Source organism: Physeter macrocephalus, chromosome 1 (genome assembly GCF_002837175.3).
Source record: "Physeter macrocephalus isolate SW-GA chromosome 1, ASM283717v5, whole genome shotgun sequence".
NCBI lineage: Eukaryota > Metazoa > Chordata > Mammalia > Artiodactyla > Physeteridae > Physeter > Physeter macrocephalus.
Window position 1 is genome coordinate 30,176,964 of NC_041214.2, and position 19,730 is coordinate 30,196,693.

Here is a 19,730-nt window from a genome sequence, read left to right on the forward strand (position 1 = left end):
ACACCTGTGACTGCCAGGCCCTGGGCTGACATGTTTTAACTAAGTTGGTTCTCATAATGACCTGCTAGGTAGAGTTTATTTTCCCCATTTTACAGAGAGGGTAAGTGACTTCCCAGGGTTACACAGCCTGGGCAGGTGGAATTTAAATGTGTCTTTGACTCCACAGCCTGGATTCTTCTCTGCCCTCCTGCAGGAAGTCCTGGAGGGAAAGGGGTGCCCCAACCAGGAGAGCAGAGGAGGAACAAGACTCCCCATCAAGAGCTGGTGGCTGACAGTCATTCCTACTTGGGCCTGCCCCCTGTCCACCCATTTTTTTTTTTTTTTTTACATTTAAAAAATTGCGGTAAAATATACGTTCCATATACTTTACAATTTTAACCATTTTTAAGTGTACCATTCAACGGCATTGAGTACATTCACATTGTTGTGCAACCAGCACCACCATCTGCCTCTAGAACTTTTTCATTATCCCTGACTGAAAATCTGTACCCATTAGACAATAATTTCCATTCCCTCCTCTCCCCAGCCCTGTCAACCACCATCCTACTTTCTGTCTATATGAACCCGACTATACTAGGTACGTTGTATAAGTGGAATCATATAATATATGTCCTTTTGTGTCTGGCTTATTTCATTTAGCATAACATTTTCAAGGTTGATTCATATTGTAGCATGTGTCAGAATTTCATTCCTTTTTAAGGGCTGAAATATATACGTATGTATATAACATATATATAACATTTTGTTTATCCATTCATCTGTCAATGGACACTGGGTTGTTCCCAACTTTTGGCTATTGTGAATAATGCTGTTATGAACGTGGGTGTACAAATACCTGTTTGAGTCTCTGCTTTTAATTCTTTTGTGTATATACCCAGAAGTGGAATTGCTGGATCATGTGGTAATTCCATGTTTAATTTTTTGAGGAGCCACTATTCTCTTTTCCACAGTGGCTGTACCGTTTTACATTCTCACAGCAGTGCACAAGTGTTCCAATTTCTTCACATTCTTGCCAACGCTTGTTCCCATGCAATTTTGTTTTGAATACCCCATGACACAGCTTAGCAGATTGAGGCTGGGGTGGGAGGAAGGCTTAAGGAAAAAAAGAATTCCCAGAAATCTGAGTCTCAGTAAAGCAACAGATGGTTATAGGAAGGGGTCAGAGAAGAATTCTTTGGTTCTGGGTTTCCCAGCTGGATCCACAAGGCTGGCCAGAAGGTTGGGAGTTCCGGGGAAAGTGGTTGCCATCTGAACAGACCTGGGATTTACTCAAAGGACCAGCATGGGTTCGGATCAGAAACCAAGACGGTCCCTTTAGTTTAGGACGGATGGCACAGCGGGAGGCTACAGCTGCCCCCAGCTTTCAGCAGGCCGGCAGCTGTACTGGGTGGGGGGTGGGGTGTGTGTGTGTGTGTGTGTGTGTGTGTGTCTTTGTGTGTGTCTTTGTGTGTGTCTGTGTAGACAGGAGGACGTCCCCGCCTCTCAGCAAGGCCTGGGAGCCAGTCACTAGGATCCTGGATTTTCCTGGCGGATTAAACGTGGCATTCCCTCCTTCTCGCTTCCGTAAGAGGCCTAAAAATAGCTCGTCCCAGAGGGGCTAGGGAGAGGCTCCGCCTCTCTTTGGGGTGGGGTGGGGCGGCTGTCGCGGGAGCGGGAGGCATCAGAGACCCCGGGCCTCCAGCTGCTGGCGCCAAAGGTTCTCTGTGTCACTGGTCCCGCAGGTTGGCAGCACTGGGTGGCCGGGAGGCTCTGTCACGCGCCCTCGAGAGCCCGCGCTACTCGGGGCCGAGGAAGCAGCCCAGGCCGGCGCGGCGGCGAGGATTCCGGGAACGGCCTCGGTCCGGGGCGGTGGAGCGAGTCGGGAGGCTGGGCCGGGGCGGAGGAGCGGAGACGCCAGCTCGCGACCTCTGCCCGCTCCCCAGGCTCCGGGGACCCCCAGGTGAGCCGCGCCGCGTGGGAGAGCTATGCCAGGAATGCAGCCCGGGAGGGGCGCGGCAGGGGAGCGTCGTGCAGTCCGAGTGACCGGAGCCACGGGCCGCAGGGGGTTCAACAGCAGCGGCTCGGGCGCCCTGCGGGGTCCAGGCGGGGAGCTGCGCCTCGGGACCCGCGGCCTCCCGCCTGGCCGGCTCCGGACCGAGGTACCCGGAGGGGAGCAAGAATGACTGAACCCGCCGGACTGGCCTTCATTGGGAGGACGGCCTCGGATTTTCAGTTTTTGAAAAAAGTAAAATGATTGGGGGCGGGGGTGGGGTTGCTGCTTTGCGTTCTGTAGGAAAAGGGGGATCTTTTAGCAATGCGACGAGTTATTGATTAAAACAAACAGATTAGCATCTCTGGTTCCTCCGCCTTGCACTCCGAGGCTGGAGTGTAGCAGGAGGCAGGCGCCGTATTTTCCTTTTGAGGTGGCTGCAGATGAAAGGCCAGGGGAACTTGCTGGGTACGGGACAAGGGTCCGGAAGGCGGGTCTGGGGGGCCTGGGCAGGGGTTACCCAGGCCTGTTCCTTAAGGCCCAGGGCCTGCCTGCCCCTGCACGGTCTCTTGAAATGTGGTATCTAACAGGACTTTGAAGAGAGGCCTGATGAGTGTGAGGTGCTCCGACTGTGGCCTCCTACACTTCCGTCCACAGACGGGGTGGGTGGGCGGTGTCTCTCCTTTGTCACAGCCCCTCACACCTGCCCCTAGAGCTGAGGACTGGCCAGTGAGAACAGCCCCACCTAGAGAAGGCCGGTTCTCCAGTCAAGCAGCTGATAAGCGGTCTTTCTGTCTCTGTCAGCACCAACGCTCTGGAGACCTCTCCCTCACGTGGGAATCTTTTTGGATACCATCCAACTTGATGAAATGGTCGCATGAAGTTACATGCTTCAGGTTGGGAACAGAAACCTGAACTCACTTGTGCAGCATACCTGGGTTCTGCCAGGGAGCTGGAATTTGGTCCAAAGGCTTGTTGCTCAACTGACACTGACAGGAGGAGGGAAGGGGACAACTTGGTGGGCTGTTCTGAACCTCCTTGTGGGCCCCTTGCAGGGAGGGCCAGTCCTGGTCAACAGGGTTAGCCGCTTGCAGTGCCATCTGTCAGTAGGCCTCCTACCTCTAGGGAGGATTTTGTGGGGTCTGATGTCCCAGGCTCCGAAGCTGGAGAAACTACCAAGAAGCAACGACTTCTCCAAGGGAAAGAAAACACCAGTTTGTTCTAAACTGCTATTCTCTTAGGTGTGAAAACTAGTGTTGTTTTTTCACAATTTTGCACCTGGGAAGGTAGGTCTTATCAGTATGTAGTCGTCTCTAAAATACTTTGAAGAGACGTCAGTCAAATCCCTACCTCCCATTTTTATTTTAAAGAAAATCCTTCTGTGGCAAAAACTTAAAATGGGCTTTTGACCAAACCAAGGACATCATCTCTTAAAAATATCTCCAAAGTTTCTAGGGAAGAAATGGGAGACCTGGTGTAAGGGAGAGCTGTGAGCCTGGTGGAGTGGATCTCTCTCATGCTACTTTGTGGGTAAGAAAGAGTGGAAAGGGGGACTCCTTTCTTTAGAAAACAGCAGAAACAGAGAACAAAGCAAAACAAGGTCTGTAATGGTAGTGCTTCAGGTGAGCTCCTGGGTCACTCTTGTCTCCGTTGGGGTCTCTAGTGCTCCCTTGCCTACAGTGTGTGCACGGCCTGTTTGCAAACTGTGCGAGGGTTTCCTTGGCAGCCAGAACAATGAGCACTAATGACACGCCTGAGCTCCTGGGATGGCACCGCTGAAGTTAGCTGGGAGTCAGGGCAGGCTTGTAAATGATTGCCTGGCAGCTGCCTTGGAAGCTTGGCTCCTCCAAGTGCTCCTCGTGGCTTGGCAGCATTCTTGAGGAAGCAGAACATACAGCAAGGTGGCAGCGGTGGTGGTGTAGTCTATCTGTTAATTTATGTTAAAAAAATCAGCTCTTTGGTCATTTTTGTGGATGTTCTCTTTGACAGATTATAGGTGGGCAGGTTTCAGAAGAATTGTAAAGTTTCCAGGAGTTGTTTCACTGTGGAATGGCTGCCTTGTGAGGTAGTGAGCATCCCATCACTGGAAGTGTGCAAAGCTAGGTGGTAGACAGGCTTGCTTTCTTGGCTGTGGGATTGCCCCAGGTAGAAACTGTCTCTTCAATAAGGAGGTGAGTTTGGAATGCTAGCGTAAATATTCTTTTGGGTCCCACTAATTCATGACAATGGTCTAGGATTGGGAAGTTCCTGGGACCCATCAAAACATCTAGAGATGGTTAATAGCTCTGGATTTCCTAATGACGGCGAGTCATTTTATTTATTTTTATTTTTATTTTTTTTAACTGCGCCATGCGGCTTGTGGGATCTTAGTTCCCCAATCAGGGATTGAACCCGCGCCCCCTGCAGTGGAAGCACAGAGTCTTAACCTGTCTTCCCTGGTCTGCCAGGGAAGTCCCACAGTGAGTCATTTTTGTCTTGTGTTTCTATTCCCAGATGTGGGAAAAGAAGTCTGCTGATAATTCAGTCTGCAGAAAGTACGGCGTGCCTGCCCTCTGGGATGTGTGGTTTCCAGGTAACCAGCAGCATTCTCATTTGACTTTGTCTTTTGCCCATCCCAACCAGGACCCAAGCTGTGGAGCTGAGTTGTATTTGGCTAAGTTCTGCCAGGATACAGGGAGACTTTAGGGTCTCCAGCACAGACCCTGTTGTGATTTGCTGTAAACTCTTTCAGTCCTTGCAGTTTCGTCAAGAAATCTCAGGTATTGTAATTTACAAAATGGGAAGGGATTTATGTATTATCATCATCATCATTGGGAGGTAGTTTGGCATAATTCAGAAGTTTTGGAGTCAGAACTTGATTTGGATCTTGGTTTCCTTACTTAGTAACTGAAGGACTTGGGGCAGGTCCCTTAGCTTCTCTGAGCCTCAGTTTCTACATCTATCAGATGAGGCAAATCATAGCTACATACAAGGTTGTATGATGGCTAGAAATAGAAATATTAAAGGCTGGCACAGTGCCTGGTGCACGGATACTTAATAAATGATAGCTGCTATCATCCTCATCATTTTCAAATTCCCACAGTTCAGGGTATATGCCCAGCAGTGGGATTGCTGGGTCATATGGTAGCTCAATTTTTAGTTTTTTAAGGAACCTCATACTGTTCTCCATAGTGGCTGTGTCAATTTACATTCCCACCAACAGTGCAAAAGGGTTCCAAAAGGGAACCCTCCACACCCTTTCTAGCATTTATTGTTTGTAGATTTTTTGATGATGGCCATTCTGACCGGTGTGAGGTGATACCACATTGTAGTTTTTGATTTGCATTTCTCTAATAATTAGTGATGTTGAGCATCTTTTCATGTGCCTCTTGGCCATCTGTATGTCTTCTATGGTGAAATGTCTATTTGGGTCTTCCACCTATTTCTTAATTGGGTTGTTTGTTTTTTTGATATTGAGCTCCATGAGCTGTTTGTATATTTTGGAGATTAATCCTTTGTCCGTTGCTTCATTTGCGAATATTTTTTTACTATTCTGAGGGTTGTCTTTTCATCTTGTTTATGATTTCCTTTGCTGTTTTAAGTTTAATTAGGTCCCATTATTTTCATTACTCTAGGAGATGGGTCAAAAAAGATCTTACTGTGGTTTTTGTCAGAGAGTGTATCCCATTGTTCATTGCAGCACTATTTACAATAGCCAGGACATAGAAACAACCTAAATGTCCAATGATAGATGAATGGATAAAGAAGATGTGGTACATATGTATGATTACAATGGAATATTACTCAGCCATAAAAAGGAATGAAACTGGGTCATTTGTAGAGATGTGGACGGACCTAGAGTCTGTCATACAGAGTGAAGTGAGCCAGAAAGAGAAAAACAAATATCGTATATTAACGCGTATATATGGAATCTAGAAAGATGGTACGGATGAACCTATTTGTAGGGCAGGAATAGAGATGTAGATGTAGAGAATGGCCACGTGGACACGGGGTGGGAAAGGGGAGGGTGGGACGAATTGGGAGATTAAGTTTGACATAAATGCACTACCATGTGTAAAATAGATAGCTAGTGGGAACCTGCTGTATAGCACAGGGAACTCAACTCGGTGCTCTGTGATGACCTAGATGGATGGAAGGGAGGTCCAAGAGGGAGGGGATATATATATATATATACATATAGCTGATTCACTTCATTGTACAGCAGAAACTATCACAACATTGTAAAGCAATTTTACTCCAATTTAAAAAAAATTCCCACAGTTCTGCTCACCATTTGATGTCAGAACCCTAGGACTTCTGAGAATTGGACTCTTGGGGTTCTAGTGACAAAAATGGGTGATACTTTTGGGATTTAGTAAAAACTCAGCAGCTCAGATCCCTGATTCAGAATTCTGTATAACTGGGAGTGGGGCTGCCACCTTGGGTATTTACAGACTGTGCTCAGAGTGTAAACATGAGGGTTTATGGGCTGCTCAGGAAGCCAGCTAGAACACTGCTGCCACCTCTTGACAGTCAGTGTGGGACACTCACTGATGAGCCTGCGCCCACCCACGAGGGCTCCTGCCCTCTAAGCTTTCATTAGCGGCCTGGAGGATTAGGCTATGGACACAGATGGTCAACAAATCAAGCATTTTACTAAGTCTAAATGGCGTTTCTCTCCAAGGAGTACAGCTTAAGTGCCCCTAAGTCCATTCTTACTCTTTATCCTAATTCTTGTTGGTCCATAGCCTCAGTTCCCCAAGACCCCAAGAATATAGAATCTTGAAGCAGATATTCTAAGATTTTGACAGTTCCATTCAGGTCAATAGCAATCTGGGGTGCGGGTAATATGCTAAGGACTGGAATCCAACAGATGTAAATAAGCCATGGTCTCAGCCCCTGTGGAGCTCACAGCTGGGGATGTGGTGGGACAGGGGTGGGGGCAGAAAGAAGACAGAAATGTCCTGTATGGCCCCTCCTTGGGGCTCCCTGTCCTAGCTCCTTCCCTGGCACTTAATGCTCTTGGGGGGTAATTCGGTGTATTTTTCTGACTTTCTGGAGAACAAAATCTGGAGCCAGACCCTGACACTTAACTAGTCGTGTGATTGTGGGAAAGTCATTTGCCCTCTTTGTTCACCTTGAAGTTTCGTCATCTGTCCACTGGGTTGTTGTGGGAATAAAATGGGATAATTCATGCAGAGTCTTATAACTGTGTGTGAAGCACACAGTTCCAGAAGTGTTCACTATTTTTAACAATGGCAGGGGTGACGTCCCTGGTGGCGCAGTGCATAAGCATCTGCCTGCCAATTCAGAGGACACGGGTTCGAGCCCTGGTCCGGGAAGATCCCACATGCCGCCGAGTAGCTAAGCCCGTGCGCCACAACTACTGAGCCTGTGCTCTAGAGCCTGAGAGCCACAACTACTGAGCCTGAGAGCCACAACTACTGAAGCCGTGCCCCTAGAGCCCGTGCTCCGCAACAAGAGAAGCCACCGCAATGAGGAGCCTGCCCACCGCAACGAAGAGCAGCCCCCCCCCCCCGCCCCCGCTCGCTGCAACTAGAGAAAGCCCGCGGGCAGCAACGAAGACCCAACGCAGCCAAAAACAAACAAATAAATAAACAAACCAAAACAATGGCAGGGACTGTTGCCTGGGTCACCATCTGTCTCAAGGGCCAGTCACGGTGCCTGGCACTTAGTAGGGGCTCAGGAGCCATTTGTGGGTGGGATGTGTGAATGAATGTTGCACAGCCACCCAGCACAGACCGGAGTGTGGTGAGGGTGACCAAAGGAGTGTCCGCTCTCTGCTCTGGGAGCCCAGGGGAGAGGCCAGGGATTCTGCCTATGGGCCTGGGAGATATTTATGGTGGCATTCATGTCTGAGCAAGGCCTTGAGCGTGAGCTCACCTGCCGGAGAAGCAGAGGGAAGGAGCGGAGGGCCGTCTGTCCCGAGAGGCAGCATGTGCGCTCAGAGCTCACCTCTGTAGCCAGGCTGCGTGGGTTGGCTCCTGTTTCCTGCGCCTGGGGCAAGCTTCTTCACCTCTTTGTGGCTTAGATAATAATAGTACCTCCTTGAAGGGTTGTTGTGAGGATTACATGAGTTATTCTTTGTAAGGCATTTAAAAACAGTGCCTATGAATAAATAGCCCATAGGTATGAAAGTATGGACAGCGAGTAAATGGTGTAGGTGGGAGATGCAGCTAGAAAGGTAGTTTGGAAACAGGTCATAGAGGTCTTTGACTATCTTATTTTTTATTGAATTATATTTGCCTTACAATATTATATTAGTTTCAGGTATATAACATAGTGATTCAGTATTTTTATACATTACAGAATGATCACCACAATAAGTCTAGTTACCGTCTGTCACCATACAAAGTTATTACAATATTATTGACTATATTCCTTATGCTGTACATGACATCCCAGTGACTTATTTGATAACTAAAAGTTTGTACCTCTTAATCTCTCTCACCCATTGCACCCATCTCTCTGCCCCCTCCCCTTTGCCATTCACCAGTTTGTTCTCTGTATCTATGAGTCTGTTTCTGTTTTGTTATGTTTGTTCATTTGTTTTGTCTCTTAGATTCCACATGTAAGTGAAATCATACAGTATTTGTCTTTCTCTGATTTATTTCACCTAGCATAATACCCTCCATGTCCATCGATGTTGTCGCAAATGGCAAGATTTCATGCTTTTTTTATGGCTGAGTAATTATCTATCTATCTCTGTATATCTTCTTTATCCATTCATCTGTTGATGGACAGTTAGGTTGCTTCCATATGTTGGCTGTTGTAAGTAATGCTGCAACGAACATAGGGCTGCATTTATGTTTTTGAATTAGTGCTTTTGTTTTCTTCAGAAAAATACCCAGAAGTGGAATTTCTGGATTGTATGGTAGTTCTATGTTTCATTTTTTGAGGACCCTCCATACTGTTTTCCATAAAGCTGTGCTAATTTACAATCCCACCAACAGTGCATGAGGGCTCACTTTTCTCCACATCCTCCAACACTTGTTATTTCTTGTCTTTTTGATAAAAGCCATTCTGACAGGTGTGAGGTGATATCTCCCTGTGGTTTTTTTTTTTTTTTTTTCCTGCATCGGCAGGCGGACGCGCAACCACTGCGCCACCAGGAAAGCCCCTCCCTGTGGTTTTGATGTGCATTTCCCTGATGATGAGTGATGTTGAGCATCTTTTCATGTTGTGCCACTCCCTTCTGGCCTGCAAAGTTCTGCTGAAAAGTCAGGTCATAGTTTTAGGGGAGTTCCCTGTACACAACTAGTTGCTTTCCTCTTGCTGCATTTAAGATTCTCTCGTTATCTTGAATTTTTGCCATTTTTAATTATAATGTGTCTTGGTATGGAACTCTTTGGGTTCATCTTGTTTGGGACTCTCTGTGCTTCCTGGACCTGGATGTCTGTCTTCTTTTCCAGGTTAGGGAAATTTTCAGCTATTATTTCTCCAGTTAAGTTCTCTTCCCCTTTGTCTCTCTTCTCCTTCTGGGACTCCTATATTGTGAATGTTAGTACACTTGATCTTGTCCAAGAGGTCTCTTAAATGGTCCTCATTTTTTAAAATTATTTTTTAGTTTTCACCTTGGGTGATTTCCACTACTCTGTCTTCCAGTTCATTGATCCATTCCTCTGTATCATCTAATCTACTGTTGACTCCCTTCTAGTGTGTTTTTATTTCAGTTATTGTATTCTTCAGCTCTGTTTGGTTCTTCTTTATATTTTCTAACTCTTTGTTAAACTTCTTACTGTGTTCATCCATTCTTCTCCTGAGGTCGTGGAGCACCTTTATGATCATGACCTTGAACTCTTTATTGGGTAGATTGCTTATCTCCACTCATTTCTTCTGGAGTTTTGTCTTGTTCCTTCATTTGAAACATATTTCTCTGTCTCCTCATGTTGTCTAATTCTCTGTGTTTATTTCTATGTATTAGGTAGGTCAGTTTTGTTTCTAGATCTTGGAGAAGTGGCCTTATGTAGGAAATGTCCTGTGGAGTCTAGTACCACAGTCCCCTCTGGTCCCCAGAGCTATATGCTCCATGGGTGCCAGCCATGTGGGCTGAGTGGGCCCTTCTGTGTGGCTGGGCTGGCTGCTGTGAGTGTGCTGGTAGGCGTGGCTGGCCCTGCCTCATGTGGTGGCTGCCAGCCCCCTGGTGATCAGGGTTGAGTCCTGGGGCAGCTGGCTGTGGGGGCCAGAGGGGCCCAGGGCTGGTGTCAGCTCTCCCATATGCAAGCCTTGCTGGCCTTCAAAGCCAGGTGTTCTGGGAACTCATCTTCACAGTGCAGGACCTCTGGGCTGGGGAGCCCTGAGGTGGGGCTCAGACCCCTCCCTCCTTGGGGAGAACCTCTGCCGTTGTAATTATCCTCTTGTTTGTGGGTCGCTCACCGAGGGGTGTGGGTCTTGACTAATTTGCGTCCCCACTCCCTTTACCCATCTTGTGGTTCCTTCTTTATATCTTTAGTTGGGGAAAACCTTTTTTGCTAGTCTCCAGGTCATTCTTATAGATAGCCAGTCTGTAAATAGGTGTAATTTTAGTGTGTCTGTGGGAGGAGGTGAGCTAGGGTCTTCCTACTTCACCATGTTGGCCATACTTGCTTGAATATCTCCTTTGTGAATTTGGAATTAGCCCACGAGGAACACAGAGCATCACTTCCCATATGGCTGAAGCTCAGTGGTGGCTTCCCCTTGTAAACAGGGCACGCACTTCCCATTTTGCCACAGTCCTTAATGCTCGCTATCCCAACACTCCCTACTGCAATGGTTCTGAAGCAGTTAGTCTGGAGATCTGCATTTCTAACGAGTGTCCGGTTGATGCTCATGCTCCTGGTGAGTGACTACACTTTGAGAACCACTGCCCACGCGTATCTCGGACACTAAGATAGGGAATCAGTTGCCACTTATCATCAAGCTTGTATGTGGTTTTTCTTACACCTGGCATGTTTCCTACATTTAATAGTACCTTCCTGGTCCTGGTGGAATTTAGATTTGCAATTTCTGATATAATCAGTATTGGAAGGCTAAGTCTAAAGGTCCCAAGAGACAGGCCTGTGAGAAGGAGATTTGGGAGTGGCTGAGGCTCAGCCTATAGCGGGCCTGTGGTAGCTGAAGCTATGGTTACGTGTGAGCTCACCCCCAGGGAGAGTGTGCAGGGAGAGATGGGTGATGGGTGAACAGCAGACTGTCACAGGGGCGCTGGCACACCCTGCCTTAAAGGAAGGTCGCAAGGATAGTAGGCTCTTCCTTGTTCAAGGAAGAGGCTGGAAGGGGCATTCAAAGAGGTGGGAGGAGAGCTGAGACAGTGGCTGGTGGAACAGTCGTGGCCTTATTATGAGAGAGGGGACTGTGGGCGAACATCTGAGGCCAAAGCTTAAATATTAAATAGTTAAACAGCGAGTTCTCAGGTGAGCTCCTGGTCTGTGGGAGGACAGGAAGCAGGTGTCCTGTTACCGTGGCCCACAGCACACCTGGTAACATGCTGTTGCTCCAAAGCACAGCTTGTTGTGGCAATTGTCTCTGAGGCTCTGGTGACACAGTTAGAGCTTGCAGCTGAGCATGGTGAGTGTCTTGTCACCTGCCTCCTTTTTAAAAAATAATGTGACATATTAAGAGGAATGTGCTGGTCTTCTCCTCCTGGCCATGATGGGGCTGCTCGTGGCTGGATGGTTTTGTTTCTGGAGTATGTGTTGGGGAGGAGTATCTGAGAAAGGGAAACATTGGAGCTGAAACGGAAAAGGTGGGTCCGTGGCATCCTGTGGCAGCTTCAAGACCAGGCTAAGGGGTTTGCACTTGGTACCGGGGCAGCAAGGAGCCATGCTAAGCTGCCGAGGAGGGGGCTGGGGGGCAGGTGTGTGATTAATACATCTCGGTGGCCCCAGTGCCTGGCACCGGGCCTGGCCAAGCTAGGCATGTTCTAAAGGAACGGGGGAGGGGGTGAGTGAATGAATGAATGAGTTCAATGGGTACGGTTTGATGATCTGATCCAAGCAAAGTTTTAGGACAAATAGCCTCAAGGATCGATGTTGGATGGTTCAAAGTCCACAAGCTTTGGAGCCAGATGCACCTCCAGCTGTACTTCAACTCTGGCCTCTCTACCTGGGGAAGACACTTAACCTTTCCAGACATCAGTTTCCTTGTTTGTAAAGTGAGGATAGTTCTACCTGTTGGTAGGTTTGCATTTAGAGTGTGTGTCTGGCTTGGAAGCTGGCACTCCCTGCGCTGCGGCCAGTTTTCTTACCGAGCGCCCTCCCTTGCCTCTCCTCCAGTCCCCAGAGCACCCCAGGGCAGGTGGGGGCAGGCTTGTCACCTCCCACTGCTGCCTTTCCCAGATGAAGACAGGCTCAGGGCGCTCAGGGGCCTTTCCTGGAGGCCTTCCCCTCTTTGGAAACCGAGCCTGACTCTTTCTTCAAGGCCTTTCAGCTTCCTGAGGTCAATGACCTTTTTCTTCTCTGACTTTCTACTGTACTTGAAAGTGTAAATCACATGATCTATAAAGAACTTGATGGAATAGGGTCACATGTATTTCCTGATCAGATTCTAAGTTCTTTAAGGGCAGAAATTGTATATTTTTCTTTAAGAAATTATAAAAGTAATAGATGGTGACGCAAAGAACTGAATAGTATAGAGAGGTGGTGAGTGGAAAATAAAAGTCCTCTAACCTCCGTTCCTACTTCCCAGATATAACCATTGCTAACAGCTTGTTTATTTTTCTAGAAATAGTCTATGCTTATTAAAAAATATAGATAATGAACCATATTTAGGAATAATAAATCAGTATACTTAATTATGATTATATATGAATAACAAATATGAATCATTCATGTGTGTGTATGTGTTATATATATATCATTATCATCATTGGTCTATGTAAGACCTGTCTATCTATCTTTCCATCTCCTACCCATGCACCATCTGTCTATTTTATTTATTTATTTTATTCATTTATTTATCCCCATTTCACATTCCCATTTCCCTCCTGCCTTATAGGCAACATTCTAATGTGAGATATATATATTTATGCATATGTGTATATATAATACATATACACATATATATGTGAGATATACATATCTCCTTTATTTTTGCTAATTATTATTAAATGTCATATTAATATATTATTTAAACAGAAATTGATATATATGTATATATATAGTCATTATTCCATATCAATCAGTACGTTAAAAACTGCCTTATTCTTATCAATAGCTGCATAGTATTTCACCGTATAGAGATACCATTCATATCCCCACTGTACTTTGTACTTTGCTTTCTTGTAATTTTCTTGTAATTTGCTATTACACATAATACTACAATGACAGTTTTTGCACAAGCACCTTTGCACACTTGTATGAGTTTATCTGTAGAACAGATTGTAATTCTTAGTACTGGAATGTTCATTTTAAATTCCGGTTGCTATTGTCAAGTTACTCCCCAAAGAGAGCAATTTCTTTGTCTAACAAGAGAGTGGTGAGTAGAATCTGAGTCATTTAACAACAAACTAGAGCTGGTTTCTAAACCATGAGGTTTGAAACAGACCATCGTGGACTGAGCACAATCTCTGTGCAGAGACACGGCTGCTCTCTTGAGCGCCACCCCGTGGCAGGGGCGGACATCATTTCGCTCACATCCCACTAGAGAGAACATAGTCATACTGATCACACCTTACAGCTGGGGAAACTGGGAACTGTAGCGCACCCCTCCATTAAATGTTGCAATTACAGAAGGAGAGCCACTTAATGTCCACCATTAAGTGACTCTGCCTCCCGTGGCAAGTTATTAGACTTGATCCTGAGGTCAATGTAGGGTTGCAGAAAGACCTGCTTATACATTGGAGAGCTCCCTCCTGACCAAGCCCTCTGGCAGGCACTCTTACAGTGGACTTGGGCATGACGGGAGGTTCACTGAGGACCTGCTATGTGCCAGGCACTGGCATGGGTGTTTCGCCTGCCTCATTCCTAACCGCAAGCCTGAAGAGGGGGCCCCCGTGATCCCCAATACACACGGAGGCTTAAAGATATAAAGGATCTTGCTGAAGGCTGAGGATCTGAATCCACATTTGTGTGTTATAAAGCCCACACCCTTGCTCTGGCTGTGTCAGTGCACACCATGCACACTACAGGCTCCTGCTGGCCAGCGCGGCACATGGAGCCACACGCACCAGGCCTCACTTCAACCCTCTTCTTATTTTCCAGGCCCTTTCTCAGCTCCTGTGCCTGCTGCCGTGGTCTTGGTGGCACCCTTCCCCAGTGGTCAGCCCAGGGCTCCCCCCGTCCATGCAGTCCCACGCTACCACCGTCCAGGGCCTCAGCGACCCCCTCTTTGCGGCCTACGCTCTCCCCACCTTCAAGTTCCAACCTCGCCGTGAGAGGATGGACTGGAGGCGCATTAGTGCCCTGGACGTGGACCGCGTGGCACGGGAGCTGGACGTGGCCACCCTGCAGGAGAACATCGTCAGCGTTACCTTCAGCAACCTGGACCGGGAGGTGTGCGGCCGCTGCGGGCAGCCCGTGGACCCGGCGCTGCTCAAGGTGCTGCGGCTGGCGCAGCTCAGCATCGAGTACCTGCTGCACTGCCAGGACTGCCTGAGCGCCAGCGTGGCCCAGCTGGAGGCGCGGCTGCAGGCCAGCCTGGGCCAGCAGGAGCGCGGCCAGCAAGAGCTGGGCCGCCAGGCCGACGAGCTCAGGGGCGTGCGGGAGGAGAGCCGCCGGCGGCGCAAGATGATCAGCGCCCTGCAGCAGCTGCTCCTGCAGACGGGCGCCCACAGCTACCATGCGGTGAGCATCTCTGTGGGCGGGGCCGCCGGGAGGGCTGTGGGCCCGGCCACCAGCCACCCCGGCGGCACCACTGCCTGGCCCCTGAGGCTGCTGTGGCTATTCTCACTGGGGCTGGGAGCAGATTTCAGAGATGACGCTGGTGGCCAGAGAGCCCCAGGGTGTCTCATCGAGTCTATGGCGTGTGTGTGTGTGTGTGTGCGTATGGAGATTGTACATGTGTGGCAGGTGTATGTATGAGTTCATGTCTCATGTGTGCACGTGTGAATGTATTCAGGGTGTGTGTGTGTGTTTACGGATGGTGTCTAAGATGTGTTTGTGATTGTTTGGAGGGTACATCTGTGAGTGGTATGTGTAGGTATGTATGTAGAGTGTGTGGTGTGTAACGTGCTTGCATGTGAAGTGTGCTCGTAAAGATATATTTATGGTGTGTGTGTGTGAATGAATGAAGGGTTGTATGTGTGTAAGAGGTGTGTGACGGGACTGGTAGAGCCAGGCCCATTCTGCAAAAGTGACTCTATTAGTCAGCCAAGTGACAGTTCATTCCCCAGAGTGGCATTTGAGCCTTTGCGTTCCTTTCTATGGAAAGAGTGGATCGGGGACAGTTGCCCTTTAGTAGCTTGTCAGGTGGCCCGGCCCTCTGCCAGGCTCTGAGGATGAAGACACAAATCATGCTGGTTCAGGTTTAACAGAAATTCATAGTTTGGGGGTGGGTGGATAGAAGGAATCATTAGGACATGATGTTAGTGGATTGAATGGTCATTGACATAATTAATATAACGTTAATTATGATAAAAGAGTCAGAACCTTTCCAGTAGTAAATGACAAAACAGCAGTCTAACCTGGCTTAGGCCAATAAGGAATTTATTGGTTAATTTAACTGAAAAATCCAGGGTTATGGTGGGACTTAGGTGATGGCACCAGAATCTAGTTTCTCTCTCTGCAGCTCTTGGCAATTCGTTGTCAGTGTGGATTCCATTCTCAGAAACACTGTGTCCATGTGGCAGCAAGTTGGGCCACTGCAATGCCAGCATCTCATTTTCCCAGGTTCAAAGCTGGCATGGTAGAGGGACTAGTCTGGTGCCTGGTTTGTGAGTGTGCTGCTTGGGGTGGAAAAGGGGAAGCAGAGAAGAGTGGGATGAGGGGACGGGCTTATAATTTGGAATAAGATGCCTTGTAACATATTCCCTGCCCCCCAGCTGATATTCCTTCAAACAACTAGAAATTCATGTGTCCCTTTAGAACTCAGGAGTGGGCAAAGTCCATCAACCCAGACTGTATCCATCTGGATTAGGTTTGGCTGTGGGTGAGAGGAAACCTCAAATTATAATTGTTTAAACCAGACAGAAGTTTATTTCTCTCTCTCATGAACAAAGTTTAGAGGTAAACAATCCAGGGGTGGCATGTAATCGCGGACCCAGTTCTGGATGTGTTTCTCTCCAGCCTCATTGTGTGACTTCTGCCTCCTGCTCCAAGATGGCTGCCTGAGTTCCACCTCTCAGGTGCACATTCCATTCAGCAGGAGGAGGGAGGGTGAGGAATATCATGGCTCTTTCTTTAATGACACCTCCCAAAAGTGGTTGCATATACCACTTCTGTTTACATGCCATTGGCCAGAATTTAGTCACATGGCCACACCCGGTTGTAAGGGAGGAGGTGACATATATTCTCATTAGCCTCATGGTCAGCTAAAAATCAAGGTTTCTATTGCTAAGGCAAAAGGGAAAACTGGTACTGGGGGACGATTGGCAATTTCTGTCACATTTGCCTTTGTGTAAAGACAGCAAATAATCTGCCCTCTTACTCTGATTGACTAGCAATGGCAGCCTGCAAAGCCGTGTTGGAAGAATTTTGAAGTTTTACAGTGAAAAAGTGATATGCTAGATTGGCATTGTCTGAAATGCTTGAGGAGAGTGAAGTGGAATTTCAGATGCTATATTTACTACCCTCTGCTCCAGTGGTTCTCAACTCTGGATGAGACTTGGACCTTGGTATTTTTTGAAAAAAAACCTTTTTATTGTGGAAAATTTCAAACATATACGAAAGTAGAGAGAATAATATAATGAACCTTCATCTGCACACTCTCCAGCCCAATAGTTATCAACTCATGGCCAATGTTGTCACATTTGTTTCTCTACCCAATTTCCCCCACCCCTGTATTATTTTGAAGTGTATCAGTCATATGAGTTTATCTGTAAATGTTTTACTATGTAGCTCTAAAAGGCAAGGACTCCCATCCCACTTTTAAACATAAACGTAATACCATCATCATGCCCTGAAAAACCAACAAAAATTCCTTAGTGTCATCTAAGGATGATACTAATCATTGTTCCTAGCTCCCCACGGCACTGGTAGTGTTTTAAAATTCAGAAAAAGAAAAAATAAATATATATATATATATTGGGGGGGATAAAATATATAGTATATATATTTTGGGTTCAGTCACTGCCTTACTCAGTAAATCAAACTCTTCATTTGTGAAGCAGCCCGGGGGGCCCAAGGAATGAGAGTTTTGATAGAGGGAGAATCCCTGGCTGACTCAGGTGAGCTAATCCTGCACTTCCCACTACTTCCCTCTGTGTAGTGCCACCTGTGTGACAAGACCTTCATGAATGCCACCTTTCTCCGGGGCCACATCCAGCGCAGACATACGGGCGTGGTGGAAGGTGGTGAGTCCAGGTGGCCCTCCTGGGACTGTGCAAGGGCCTGGGCTTGTGTTCAGTGGGTGAGGGGCATGTACACCACCAAAGCTGCCCTCAGAACCTCATCATCCAGTTGAGGATGGGGGGAATCCCACATGGGGCGGGGAGGGTTTCTGACCACGTGTTTAGAGAAAAAGGGCTGGGAGTCTGACAGGTAGGTTCTAGTCTTAGCTTTGTCCCCTTCTGTTATGGGACCATGGTCAGTGTTTCCTCCTCTGTGTCCTTCACTGTGAATGGGGCAGTCAGACAGAGTGACTTTGAAGGGCCCTTACCTCCCAGCCTTCTGGAATTTGCTGTTCTCTGGTGCTGACTATGAATAAGCTTAACTGGGCTTAATGAGCAGTCAGACCAATTCTTTGACTTTTTTAATGTCATGAGCTTATTATGACTTAATCACTGTAATTTTACGGTTTCAAATTCTAAAACGAGTAGCAAGGCTGCATGTTTTTCCCATTAAGAAGTTTGCATGGGCTTCCCTGGTGGCTCAGTGGTTGGGAGTCCGCCTGCCGATGCAGGGGACACGGGTTCGTGCCCCGGTCTGGGAGGATCCCACATGCCGCGGAGCGGCTGGGCCCGTGAGCCATGGCCGCTGAGCCTGCGCGTCCGGAGCCTGTGCTCCGCAACGGGAGAGGCCACAGCGGTGAGAGGCCCGCGTACAGCAAAAAAAAAAAAAAAAAGAAGTTTGCATACTTTATATCTGTTTTTTTGAGGTTCAATAAGAAACAGCTGTTAAAACGTAAAATAAATATAGATATGAAAATATAATGTGATAAAATGTAATATAAATTAAATATAAAGATCCCATTGAATAAAATATTTTTCCCTTTATTTTAATTTCTTTTTCAAAGAACAGAGTTTTAAAACAGCACAACTCACGTAGTTACTATGCATTTATTATATATCTAATGCTTCTGGGTTCTGCATTGGAGGCTGCTAAAGAAAAACAGATGTTCCACTTATTAAGTATTTTTTTCTGATAAAGGTATATATCTTTGAAGAGATATTTGTACACATATTCATAGCAGCATTATTCATAGTAGCTAAGATGTAGAGGAACCCAAATGTCCACTGACAGATGAATGAATAAGCAAAGTGTGGTATATAGATACAAAGAAATATTATTCAGCCTTAAAAAGAAAGGTAATTCTGCAATATGCTACAACAGGGTATTATACTAAGTGAACTAAGCCAGTCACAGAAGGACAAATACTATATGATTTTACTTAAATGAGGTACCTAGAATAGTCAAATTCATAGAAACAGAAAGTAGAATGGTGATTGCCAGGGCCTAGAGGAAGGGGAAATGGGGAGTTAGTGTTTAGTGAGTATAGAGTTTCTGTTTTACAAGATGAAAAGAATTCTGAAGATGGATGGTGGTGACGGTTGCACAACATTATGAATGTATGTTATACCACCAAACTATACATTTAAGAATGGCTAAGGTGGTAAATTTTGTGTTATGTATATTTCATCACAATAAAGAATAGAAAAATATGCCTTTGATCTAGAAAATTTAAATACAGAAAGGTAGAAAAGAGAAAATAAAAACTGTGGACAATATCACATGCAGTTAATATGTTGGTATGTACACAGTCATTATTTTTCTTTATACAAATTTAGTCATATAGGATGCAGTTTTGACACTGCTTATTTTCAATTAAGAATATATCACACTTTCCAAAGTCAGTAAATCATCTTTGAAAACATGATTTTTAATGGCTGAATAGTATTTCATCATGTGGCGATCATAATACATTTCACAATTGAATTATTTCTCAATTTATATGGGCTACTAAAAAATTTTCCTTTTATAAATCACATGATGATAACATTCTTGTACATAAATCGTTGTGCATATTCCTTGTTATTTCCTTAATGTAAAGTGCTGTAAGGAGAGGAAAAATATGTTCTTAAGGCAACTTTTGCTACATTAATGTTCATTAATTTATTGTCAGTCAGCTGGCTTCTCAGATAACCCAGCCCTCCCATTCCAGACTCACCTCAGATCACTTAATTAACCCAAATTAATTTACACTGCATCTAAAAGTTGCTTGTTTCTAAAAAGTCCCATCTGAGAAAAGCCATATATTTCTTTGTAAAGAAAAGCTTAAAGTTGCAATAACAGTACCATCTAATAGTCTCTAAATGTACTTTATTTATTTATTTATTTATTTATTTATTTATTTTTTTTTTTTGTGGTATGCAGGCCTTCCTCTGTTGTGGCCTCTCCCGTTGCGGAGCACAGGCTCCGGACGCGCAGGCCCAGCGGCCATGGCTCACGGGCCCAGCCGCTCCGCGGCA

At 46.3% G+C, this 19,730-nt stretch overlaps 1 protein-coding gene across 8 annotated transcripts in view; it reads left to right on the forward strand.

Annotated features, from left to right (window-relative positions):
- Positions 1-1,658: 1,658 nt before the first annotated feature.
- The window catches only part of DZIP1L (DAZ interacting zinc finger protein 1 like), a 50,587-nt gene continuing 32,515 nt past the window's right edge, over positions 1,659-19,730 (forward strand). For 3 of the 8 annotated variants that reach the window (XM_028489449.2, XM_028489442.2, XM_028489448.2), the window contains exons 1-4: positions 1,859-1,939; positions 4,463-4,541; positions 14,149-14,730; positions 17,312-17,396. In XM_028489449.2, the coding sequence (XP_028345250.1) occupies positions 4,527-4,541; positions 14,149-14,730; positions 17,312-17,396 (682 nt within the window). In that variant the 5' untranslated portion in view covers positions 1,859-1,939; positions 4,463-4,526. Of the gene's footprint in view, positions 1,940-2,036; positions 2,139-4,462; positions 4,542-14,148; positions 14,731-17,311; positions 17,397-19,730 lie in introns of those variants that run through there. The other 5 variants (XM_007107288.4, XM_028489444.2, XM_028489450.2 and 2 more) reach the window with 5 other exon arrangements.